The sequence below is a fragment of the Xylocopa sonorina genome, chromosome 8 (genome assembly GCF_050948175.1).
Source record: "Xylocopa sonorina isolate GNS202 chromosome 8, iyXylSono1_principal, whole genome shotgun sequence".
Lineage (NCBI taxonomy): Eukaryota > Metazoa > Arthropoda > Insecta > Hymenoptera > Apidae > Xylocopa > Xylocopa sonorina.
In genome coordinates this window covers 1,856,076-1,869,104 of record NC_135200.1, presented here as the reverse complement: position 1 = coordinate 1,869,104, position 13,029 = coordinate 1,856,076, and the positions used below count along the sequence as shown (strand labels likewise).

At 38.2% G+C, this 13,029-nt stretch overlaps 1 protein-coding gene across 1 annotated transcript in view; it reads left to right on the top strand.

The window, feature by feature from the left end:
- The window catches only part of Dpr1 (defective proboscis extension response 1), a 315,065-nt gene that overhangs the window by 77,245 nt on the left and 224,791 nt on the right, over positions 1–13,029 (top strand). The window contains exon 2 of the mRNA XM_076899056.1: positions 3,480–3,643. Coding sequence (XP_076755171.1) covers positions 3,480–3,643 — 164 coding nt within the window. The remainder of the gene's footprint in view (positions 1–3,479; positions 3,644–13,029) is intronic.

Genomic DNA, 13,029 nt, shown 5'->3' with positions numbered 1-13,029 from the left:
CGTAGAGAGGAGCATCATCGTTCTCAGAACTATTATAGAACGGAGGAGGTTTTTTTTATTATCGATAACTCCGCATTGGAGTCGCGAAGAACGGAAGGTTCCCGCGACATTAACATACGAATTCCGAAGAAACTAATAAAATTTCCATCGTCGCGGGCTAGGCCGGAATCTGCATAATTCGATCGCGTCGACGACGTCCGATGGATTCCCGCGCGCTGTGCGACCGATGTTAAAAAAACACCGAAAATTCGAAACCGAACTAAATTCACTCTGTATAGGGGCGGAGAACGGTGGGACTCGAGTGAGCAATATTACAGAGATCAATAGATGGGCCAGATCACTTTCACGTCAGACATCCGACAAGTCGTTTTACGGTCGTTGTAAAAAGCTGAAATGTCTCCTTCGTACGCGTCACGTGGAACTCGCTCGTTTCAAATGCCAGTTCCACGATGTCGGTTCGATAGGAGATTCCATTTTGATGGTTTGTTGCAAATCATGTATTATTCCCTTTCTTATAAATATTCAGAAATATTTTATTTATTCCGATTTGTTTAGCCGTTTTGACGTTAAACAAAAATAACAATTTTACAACTATCAAATGTAAGCATAAGTATTTTAACTTGACCGATCTAGTGCGCAATTTCCTACGAATTGCTAAAGCTATCAAAAGAAACCTACGTTTCACATCTCGGCATTTATCTCCCCTGCTTCGTTTCTGTAAACGAGATGTAGGATCGGCATTCTGTTTGCGTTGCTGTAATCAAATGAAATAAATTTCTCTGGAAACGTAAATTTCCTTTCCGACATTAACATCTACGATGACAGTTGTCTATGAAGCGCGATGGTTTCGAATCACAGTGAGTGATGACTAAAGAAGAGATCGTCCTAGGCTTGCTAGTGGATTTATATTAGTAAGGCTACCAGCGACTAATAATCGATAAGACTACGCTTGCCTTGGGGGGGGGGGGGGGGGGACGTGAACAATACAATCGAAAATCAATATAGAGAGGAGAGACACGGTGCAAAGAAATAACAGAAACAATTCCGTACTACTATCCGTTGAAACCGTCTCTGCGTGACGAGGCACGTATCGTCCACAGCGCCTACAAATTTCGAGCAAGGATTAAAATAAATGTACATTTGAAAGGGTCGCGTGCACCAGCGCAATGATACCTTAAACTGTATCCACGGCGCGGCTTGCTAGTCCACCGGTGACTGAAGAGAGTTTGAATGACGTCGCGTACGTGTCACGAAACCTCAAGCCCGAGTACAAGCAACAATCGCGGAAGCGACGGATGACATGTCGATTCCATCATTTTATGCCGTTCTAATTTAACGCCAAACTCCTGCGCGCGACTCCTGAAGCCGTCACGTACAAAATGAGATACTGCTAGCGGAGGGTGAATAAAGTTCGAACGTAAAACGAAGATTTACAAAAGGGACTTCTCGCATTCGTTCCGCGGGAAGACCAACTTTTTACTTTCTCTAATTACTCTCTAAATTGCTTTATTTTTCTCAAACCGAAAGTTTACGAAACGAGAACTGAAAAGAGTGATATTCAAATAAATGAAATATAAATATATACATACCGAAAGAGTATGAACGTATAAAGAAATCACTAAAACCAACCGCATATTATCGATCAATCCCACCGCGGATGGACTGGACGATTCCCTTCGTCCAGTCTCTTTAGTTAATTAATAGGATTCGAAAGATCTCGTCTACTTTTAGTAACGAAATATTCGTCTTCGAAGAATAAACCGGCGGGGGGTTGTGTTAGGTGGGCAGACTCTGCAAATATTGCGCCTCCTCCTCTTGCGTCTGTTAAAATTCTTGGATTAATAAACGAAACGAGATCTGCGCCTTCTTCCGCGCTCTCGCTCACGGTGATGGTTTCAGGCTCCAGAACCAGCCGAGGAAGCGACGCTGCTGAACAGAGAGGGTTTAAGCTCGAACGCAATTGAAGCTTCGTAAAAAAGAAGAGAGAAAAAAAAAAAAGAAATCGGCGAGAGCGGCCCCGGGCTCTGAAATTGCCAGGATTATCGTCGCAAAACAGAAGCGATCGTGCGATTTAATTTGTTCGCGTGGATCGTCTTGCCGCGACTCGATTCGACGCAGTCGGATCCATTCCCGAAGAAAACCGCCTGTTATTGAATTCTGCCTTAGAAGATTGCACGCGAACGGTATAACGGTTCATGCAAATGCCGTTGCACGAACCAACTTTGAGCTCGCCGTTGGAAAATTCAAATCTTATTCAAATGCGGATGACCCGACGTTTAACCGCGATATTTCGCATGATCGCATGAAAATACCGTCGAGAGGATTGCGAGCTCGGGGTTTACCTTACGATTCTATCGTAGACAGTACCGCGCTAACACACTGTCCGTGTATACGCGTCTACGCATCTCATTTCTAGTTTACGTTGAACCGACTACTAGATCATTAGTTTTGTATAATTAACCATTTTTTCTAATCAACTTTGTTAAAGATCGCGAATGATTGCTTTTAAATGCATGCTGATATTAAAGTATAGGATCTGTATAGTACATCGTAATTATTATTATCGTATATCGATATTTGATAACAGCATTGGTAAATTGAGAAAAATCTCTTTTCTCGCTTATAAATCTGTAAATTATTGCGGTACATCGATATTTTGAGAGTAACTTTAATAAATTCAATAGGAAGTAATCGAATCCCCAAGTTTAACGAATTGATTTAAATAATTCTACGAATATTCGGTTGTTATTAAAAATAAAAGAAAATTGTTTTCACCTGTACTATTGAGAAAAACAAGAGAACAATATTTTTAGTTGAACTCGAGTATCGAAACACATTTGCGCTCGTGAACAGGATGCGCCGTTCAAGTCTCGGTGGAACAAGTTGTTCGTCTCGATAACTATTCGAATGATAACTATCGAAGATAGAAAACACAGCTGGGTACGATTTAGCGTTTTCGAACGGCAGCTCTTGGTGAAAGCTCGTGTACCTAGATTAATCAGTCGTCGACGATCTCGGGTCACGGTTAGGTAGAGAGTCGTCCCGTTATCTGGTTCAAGCATCGACGATCAATAACGAAGTAGGCATTGACAGCTGTCATTGGAATCCGCTATTTCTCTTGACAACGCTAACAATGGCCAATAGAAATCACAATGCGGCAGGGTGATTCCTTGTCGACGGGATCTCATAATAGCCACTGTCATAAAAGACCATCGTGACCCTAAGAACAATGGGCTATGTGCCGCTAATGGTGGCGTTGACGGCGTTGGCTCGGTTTCGAAAAGAGTTATTGAATTCCATTCAGCCAGTTATTACACCAGTAAGGGTACAGGGGTTTGATGGAACCTAATAGTAGAACGCTTAAAATACAATTTTTTAATTTTCAATTCATCTCGCTTGCTCGCTCTAAACACAACTGATTGTGCGAACAACTAGCACAGCATTATATAATACATAGGTATAAATTTCATTATTCCCAGGCACTTTCGCTCGGGATCAAAAGCTGTTGGTCGGGAATGTCTTCGGCAATCACAACGTCACCAACACACCTACGTTCGAAATGAATGTTCCACGAAACGTGACCATCGCGGTCGGCCAGACCGCTTTTCTTCATTGCAGAGTTCATCAGCTGGGCGATAAGGAGGTAAGTGGATTTATCTGTTACTTTCAGTCAGGTGTAACGCTCGCTTAACCGATAACAGGGCCAGTAACGAAGAAGAACGTCTTCTCGTTTTATTGCTCTCCGCCGACATATCATATAATAGGCTACAGCTGCGAAATGATAACTTCCATAAAACATCTTTGGAAAATTTGCTTTGGAAATTATTTCTTAAGGGTTCTTCGATGTTTATCTTGTCATCATTTTATTCGTTCGTAGCGAACGAAACATTACGAAGATTGGAAAGGAACGTGTCGTGGAAAGTTGCGAGTGCAATTTCTTACCGGATCAAAGACGACGGCCATGTTGCGGCCACAGCCGCTTGATCGTTTTTCAAAATGTTCGATCGTACGGCATCCATTCAACGGAGCTGTATAAATCTGAGAAGCTCCTAGGATAAGCGCGCTACTGTGCGGTACTTTAGCTGGCGCAATCATAGAATTACTCTTCTTTAGAAATATAAACAATTTTAGGGATCGGCCGCGAAGTAATTTAATAATTATAGACCATCGCGTTAGATTCGTACAATTATTTGTACTATTTAAACGCGACACTTTATTTATAGTTTTAAATATATTATTTATAGCTGTAAATGTAGATTTAGCATTTCCTGTCGACCGGCAGGATACAACGACACATAATTCTTTTATCTTTAATAAATAACGCTTAGATTTCATTATCCCAGATAATGTTGTATAAACTTGCATAGAAGTCGAATTAAACTCAACTGTATTCCTGCAATGTACCAGAAAGCAGGTATCGAAGAAGCGATCGTTTCAATCTCTACCATATATGTGGCTCCTATGAACAGTTGAGGAATTCTCAATTGTCTTCAAGTATAAAATCAAATTCTTTCCAGTAGAATGGCATTGCCTCAATGACAGAAACGACGGTAAACATGCAACGCGATTAAAAATATCGAAATTATGCCGTTACAATCGCATCCGATTTCTCATCCGAAATTTACGCATCCGATATTAAACAGATATTACAATAATCAGGATTTGACAGGAATGCCTACCGTGCAAAGTCTACAATCAATATCGCAGTTTTGCAAACACGAAATTGCTGGTATCGCGTGCGTATCAGGGTTGATAAACGAGCAACGTAATAGCAATCGCACATATTTATATATTAATCGACTTTCCGTTGATACGAATTAACGATAGACGACCAAATATTGTACTAATTCATGCGAAATGTAGGTGACATAATGGTAGAGATTTCGTGTTGGTAATCGGATTGTCGCAAATTTTCTTGCCGCTCATTAATATGGGTCAGCTTGAATCATCGGTTAATGATCCCGCGATCGAGCAATTCCGGTAGGTCTCTAGCTGGCAACAGTAACTGAGAAATAGGAAAATATTTCTAATTAGAAGAGTAATTGTCTTTGGAAACGTGTAAAAAGGATAATAAATATCGCGCAAACCAACCTTACGTTTGTATAACTATTACTTAACATTCATCCTATGTAGCAGTAGTCGAAATAATGGGCAGACAATTTTACTGAATAGCTGAACGGAAAAAGAACAAGTTTCTGAAAATGTCTAAAATTAATTTAAACAACGAGTAATTTGTACACGATATAAGATAATGATAATAAGATTAAAAATTCATATATAAAATTAAGCTTCGGAAAAAGGATTAAAGTGATGTACCACTCTCCAGAGACGAAGGATGTATGTATGATGGGAAAGTTGCTACGAACGTTTAAATACTGCAGAATCTCGGAAACAAAGCACCTATGTGCGTCTATGTACCCGAATAATCTACGGATAATTGAACAAAGCGAACAGTGACAATGACCAGTAAACTTACTGTTTCTTAATAAATTGCCTATTGGGAATATTATTATAATATTCTAGCACCTATCACATATATTCCTAACTAATTCAATCAATTGTCTGTTAAGAAATCAATTTTTTCCGAGCAGTGAATTTCATTTTTCTTTGATGTACCGTCAAAGAAAAGTGGAACATACGAAATGTTATCTTTTTTAGCTCGATCGTTCAATCCCTTAATCTGAAATTACCAGTCATCATTTCCTTTTTGTTTTCCGGTTCAAATCTGGCGAGTTTACGGCAATTTTACTCAATCAGCGGAACAGACAGAGAAATTACTTGCTAATCGTGAGAAAGGGGCTGCTAGTTTGACAGCCGGTTAACGACATAATCGTTGAGCGGTGTCTCGATAATATAAATTTCGGGCATCAGGGAAAGGGCAGTCGCCATTTAATCGCTCGATTGATTACCATTCCATTTTCATCCGGATGACTGTTGACGTGGTGTAAGAGTAGTTAATCGATTCGTGACATATGACTTAGCAAGGTGTTTCGATCAACCTCCTAACATTTTTAATAAAAGGGGAATATCGAATTACAAGGATATTAGGATCTTCCCTCCGCTGTCGAGCGATGTTAAAATTAAGGAAATGCAATTATGGCGTGTAAGCTGGTTATAAAGGAAAATATAACGTCATTACCGCAGGGGAAAGTCGCTTGACAGATATTTCCTAATTTAATTTCCCGCGCTCGAGAAATGGTACTCGTCTCTGGGTGCTCTTGAAAAATGCAAGTTAACTACATTGCACGAAGAAAATGGCGCCGGATAGAAGTATACGTGATGCGTGGCGAAATCCGAGCCATCTCTCTCACCCTTAAGTCTTCTTTTTTTTTTTTGCCCATGCTCTCACGTCGAAAAATTTCGAGTTTCAGGTTTTCAGGTGACGGTATAAACCGTGGAATATCGTTTCATCCCTTCTAATTAGGTCACAGCTTGTCGGTGGTTGCCCCGTTCCTTTTAAACCCATTGATGTTCGTTAAATGAGGCAATTAGAAGACCCTTGGAATAGACCAGAAAGACCAGCGGGATGACACCGATCGATTTTATCTCTAAATTTAAGAGTACGACCCGATTGAATCCTTACTAGAAGAATTGATTTTATTTCTACGGATTTAGAAAACTGTGTAAGCTACTGTGTTTAGGTAATTTTCGGTGATTGAGTATAATCTAAATGAGCGTTTTACCGATTCTTAATTGCGTGTTCAGGTTATACTTGTCCGTTTCTTTTGAATATGGTTATCTCTCGCAGTCGTCAAAGATATCATCTCTATTTTTGCCAGAGGGAAAACAATTGTCTTTCTGTTAAACACACTCTCGTTTCGTTTGCCCTCGTAATGTAAACGCAACCATCTAGCGGTTTTCTTTTAATTTATTACCTTAAAACGTGAAATAACTACCGGGGCTTACTAATTACGCTTTTTATTACCTACCGTTAAATTTTTGTAATTTTTGAAAATGTGCAATTCAATTAGATTTAAAATACATTTCAGTATAATCTTACCTTGTCGTTTCTTGTTTCAATTTACATGTTTCATTTGATGTTTTAATCATTTTAGTGCAAACAAATTAAAAAGACATCTCTTTAGATATATTTTTATGTATATAGCTTGATGAAAGAGAAGAAGAAGAAGAAGAAGAAGAAGAAGATTCTTCATTTTAGTACAATGTTTTAGCATCGACCGAGTACGCGTGCGTAATTTAATAAGTGAGCGATAAAAGAAAGTAAACGATAAATTCTCGCGTTTATAAGAAACTACGGAGTGAATTATTCTATAGTCGGTGGAAAGTTATTACAAAACCCTTCAATAGCGAGCATGTGACAAATAATGCGCAGTTTGGACGTCGAAATAACACACTTTACGATGTTCCTGTCTAATAAAGTAATTTCAGACTTTCGAGATCCTCGTAAATTCGCATAATTTTATGCAGCTACATTTATCTTGTTCATTTTATGAAACAGGCAAACGCAAAATAATCGTAAAACTTAAATGCGCTTATAAATTGAACAAGTTATAAATGGCGTAACAGCGCCATAATAAATTCCTTAACTTTCTTATCGTACTAAAATGCATGTCATTTAATGCTCATGAAAATAGGCGTACAACAGTTTTCGTAAAATCCAATAAATCGTTTTGTTTAGGGAATTATAGAAAATTTGGGGTCCAATCTTCTGGATCCGGAGATCAGAAGTCATCCAAGCGAGTACAGAGAAACAAGTGAATGAAATTTCAATATCACCTTTCTACACACAATTCTCTACTTTTCTTCTAATCTAGAATTCACCAATTTCGAAATCACATCCTCCTATCTACATAAATTAGATTGCAGATGGACTTGGGTGATCCTAGCTTCTGGAATTCATCCCGATTAATCAAACTAGCTAGCTGACTAAGTAAACCAACTACACTGGATACTGAAAACGTATTATTCACTCATCAATTAATCCCTGGCATCTTTCGAACCAACCGACACGTTTCAAGTTACGACCGTTTCACCCACCATTCTTTCTCTAAAAATAGAATAAAGTAACAGGTCTTCCACATTCTGCTGACAAATCTACCTCGTGAACAGTTTATGTCGCGGACAGAGTCCAATAATAATTTTAAGAACGAACCGATTAGACTTCGACAGAGATTCTGATGCCTAATGCTAGAAATGTTCCGGAATTTCGACAGAGTGTTTACCCCGGCATATTATGTCAGTGGTTTAGTCCCGCTCGAAATCGGGACATTAACTACGTTTGCACGTGTGGCGGCAGCAACTTCGCTCTGGCTTACGCGGCTTATACAGGCTGCCCATCCGTAAAATGGGACAAAGCATTTGCATTGCTAATTTGCTGCATCGCGTTACACCGCCACGCGTTTCTTGACCCGGAACAAGATTCGCTCCGTTCTTCGAGTCCCACCGTCTCTCTTACATTGTCGCTTGACGCTTCGATGTTGACGCCGATCGCGATCCAGCGGGCGAAGCCCGAACCGATGCTGTTCGTAAGATAGAATTTATCTGATAACTATCGCGAGGGAAACCGGTAATAAAATCGCTCATTTCCTTTATAGAATTTTACGTTTACCCCTCTCATTATGTAACGTGTAGCATTGCCAACTTCGTTACTAGGAAATATCTTTCTCTGAAAATAATCCGTCATTCGTAGTTGGATGCTAAATATAACCAAAGGCAGGGAGCTGGCTGGCTGTCTACTCACTTCATTAATGTATATAAATATTACACTTTACACGTTTCATTAAACACCACATCTTTCCTTAAGATTTACACGTTAAACGTGCTTACTTACATGTGCACAATTTTCTTTGACAACCGTATCTCTAATAGTTTCCTTAAATATTTAAATGTTTGTTAATGCAACTTAACTTATTCAAAGAAATTTTTAGGTATGCATGCATTTATTTCAAATAAATTTATCGAAACAAACGAATAATAATAGTGATACTAATGAAAAGATACCGTATAAGCATTTCTTTGTCTACATGAACAATATCGTAACGGCGACCACCGATCAAGCGATTAAAAGTAATTTCAAAGAACAATCGCGTACATCCCGTATAATATACCTGTAATCGATATCCGATTGTCCTGCGTTTACTACGATTAATATTTATGTCCTCAATATCTACTGAATATTGAATACTCGCAACAGAATATTTAATATAATTGATGGACTGTGGTTCGTTCCGGTAATGTTTTAATCAGTACTAATTAACTGCCGAGGTATCGGTCGGTCGTCCACCCCAAGTGATTCCCGTGATTCTTTCGATCAACCTAAATTCTTCTCACGTAACGCGCAACCTTTCAAGTTACTTTGCGGCACGCCAAATAAGAAATGCCGTTAATAATTAAATCGGCGTTCGTTTCGAGTCGGGTTGGTCGCCTCAGCAGACGTTAAAGAAAGCTTCGTTCGAACGAGTTCTCTTGAGAACGCCACGGGGTAAAGTTGCGCAAGCGAAATGTCAACTGTAGGCAGTCTGATAATTCGATCGTTCCAAAAGAAGTCACGCGACTTTTTGTTTTGCATAAATAATATTTAGCAGACATTTTGTTTTGTTTATCGGTACACGGACGAAAAGATGCCGAGTCGTGTTTGCGCGGATCGTTCTTTTGCTATAAACTACGCATAAACTGCTATTACTAGAGAAACGTTTCGGATTGCTACAGACTTAAAGGAACGCAAAAATGAAGAGGAAAGCTACATATTTAGAATTTAGTTAGCTTAGACAATTTCCAAAGAGATCGCTCAAGTTCCGAGCGATATTTTCGTAGACATTTATCGTGCTAAACTTGCATTCTAAATAAAAAATAATTTTACGATTAAACAACAATTTTTAAATAAGATAGATCTTCTATCGATATGATACATTCAGCTACCATGCAAGAACTGTTATCACCACCGCTGCATTTTCACAGCAACGAATCCTCTAAAACTGATATTGGCAACTATGGTAGTCGACTTATTAGATTTTTTCCTAATGAAAAAATTAAATATTTGCGCTAAAAATTTTGGAATTTTTTATTTATTTATTAATTAAAGCTAAAGTACGCGTGTAGCAATATACACATATGAACATAGATGGACGGGATAAAGTTGCCACTTTGCAGAAATTATTACTTTTTCCTCGAATTTCTGGCAAAAGTTGAACAAACGATGATGAGCTATTTGAATAATTCTCAATTCGTGAAGTTCTTAACTAGCGATTTTCCTAACGATTCAACGCTATTTCCATATATTCGAATTTAAAGGAAGTAAAAGTTAGCGGCGTAATAAATATTAGCTTGCCGAGAGGTTTTATCGCCCTTTATTTACTTGCGACGTTCGTCACAAATATAGTTTGCATTAATTTCCATGCTAGTGGTTCAGCCCAATGATATCTTCCGCGTTGAAATATTATCCCTCGATACTGATACATTTTCAAATTTGTTAAACTGTAATAAAATTTATCAGTATTTAGCGATTAATCGAACCAAACGAAAGGAATTTTGTATACCTCGAATTCTTTTCATCGTTGTAAATAAGATGAGCGTTCTTTTTCCAATGATCATCGATATCCACTTTCAGATAAAATTGATCGAAAGCGAAATACGTACAATTTAAATGTAAATGGAGAACTTAATTTCTTGTTAAAGCATCGCGCTGCTAAATTTATGGGTAAATTGAAGTTCTCGAAACGATCGAATTTTCGTTTAAAACTTAAATCGTTCGAGAACCGAAGCAGTTATGCCCCGTTCCGTGCGATTACTTAAGCGAATAGAAATATTTATGCATTCCGAAAAACAAATAAGGAACGCTACCTTTGGCATAATACAGTTCCCGAAGTCGATTAAGGCTCCGCTTGAAACTTTCGACACCTCCATGGTCGTTACAGAGTTTTGATTGCTTAATGAGCTCGTTAGTGTTCCTTGAATTTCTAAAGGCTCCCGGTGACGTGAAAAGGTTCGAGCCATCTGTTTTTGTAACAGCTATTTACCCAACCTGCATTCTAAACTAACCTGTTAAACAGGATAAACTAATAAAATCACAAAATTCAATCAATTCGCTAAATGTATAAACTATTTCATTAATTAAACTCATTTAACTACTCATATCATAACATTCCTGTTGATGGTACTTCGGAAAAGGTTTCTTTGACAACGAACCGATATTTTAACCATTGTTCAAACGTTTTAGGAATGATTTATATATTCTCTGCTCTGTTCACTGTGCAGTGACAAACCAGCGAACATTGTCTCTTGATCGTTCTCGGTGAATTTATAAATTAGAGGGCAGAGATTCATTATTCCAGCTGGACGATCAAAGTATGGACGGTCATTTGGATGATCACGATTCATTTGGTTTCCTGTATTTTGTAATTGGCTTAGTTATTACGCGAATATTATAAAGCATTAATTAATATTACTTTGTACATTATACGTAAAAGCACTTAATTAATTTCATATTCCAAAAATATGTACTTATTCTACTATTTAACAAAAGTGTCTCTATACGTTTCTGACAATATATCGGCAGTAGGAATCCAATTTATTTATTTACCTAATCGGAATAATTAAACATTTGTATGGTAAATTAACAAAATTCTGCAGAATCCTGTACATACTGTTCTTCCGCAATCAAAGCATTCCCTCTATATAGCGATAATTAGTTTCGATATGGTTATTGTTTGTCAAATAATTTTCTAGTAAAGAAAAGTTGAATAGCTTTTATTAGCTTAAATGTCATCAAGCTAGCTATGCCATAGATTTAAAATAAAATACAATTTCATTTGCACGTATTAAACTCTAGAAAAATGTGTATAGTGTAGAAATTTTGATGCCACTGTTGGAAAAGTCAGCGTATAGAAAGACGGGAAGTAGTATAGTGAATATAGCAGTTGCTCCTCTGATATCAAATATTCCGAAAAATGATCGATAATTATATTGTAATTTGTACGCAAGTTTGTTCATTTTACGGTAAAATCGTGAATACTCATAATGCCGACGAAGTAATTATCAAACTCAGTCATCGTCATTAAATTATAATCGAATCGAACCGGTTATTCGCGACGAAATAATTCGCGCCGATTATGCAGAAAAAGTTAGCCGCCGTGCGGGACAGGGCAATTTGTACCACCGACACGGTTGAGCGTGAGGTATGGTGTGCTGCTACTTGTACAATTTGATCCCGGCAGTACGTTATACCGGGACGAAAAGTTCTCCCCGGCTTCTCTGATGATCACGGCACAGCCTGCCCGTTGTTGGTCCCAGCCAATTTTCAGTAACAAATTAGCTGGCTCTCGGCCGCCGCGTTAACGCAAACATAACGCTAATAATACGGGGCGCATTTATCGGTGTCGTTAAATCAAAACGCGCTTATTTAAATCGGCCGTGCGACCTCCACCGCAGACAAATCGCGGTGAATTTCGAATTGGCCGGTAACCGGGAACGGAACGTCACGTTTAACATTTAATGCCCCCTAAGAATAATTGTCCCCCGCGATTACGCGTAACCTGACAAATGTTTTTCGGCGATACACGGTCTAGCTAAAATGAAAAAGGATGATTTGTGTTTCGAAACTACCAAGAGCATTAAATAGCATGTGATATTGAGTCTTCCAATACATATCTGGTATTCGAAGCTTCGTTAAAAATAAAGTCGCCAAAGTTGGCTGATGTTTTTAATTATCATTTGTTTTTTCTTCTTTTTTTTTCTTTTTTAGTAGTTATTTCAGAACAAACAAAAGCGATAACAACAATTGCGAAATAACAATTTTATATCCTCGAAAGAAAAAAGCGTCAGAATAGAAGTATGTGGTTAATTAATTTTCCAAGTGATAGACAGGGTGTGGGTACGGTTTAAAAAGGCTGCTTTGAACGCGCTTTCGTCGTGCAACTGTTTAATTGTCGAAAATAAAATTCAGAAATAAATTACCTTCAAAAATATCGGTGTTCTGTGGAACGTAAAAATGGGCGGACCACGTTCTTCAAAGGAATCCCTTTAGTTTATCCATGTATTTATGGTGGAAAGCTAGACGGTGAAACGAGGAAT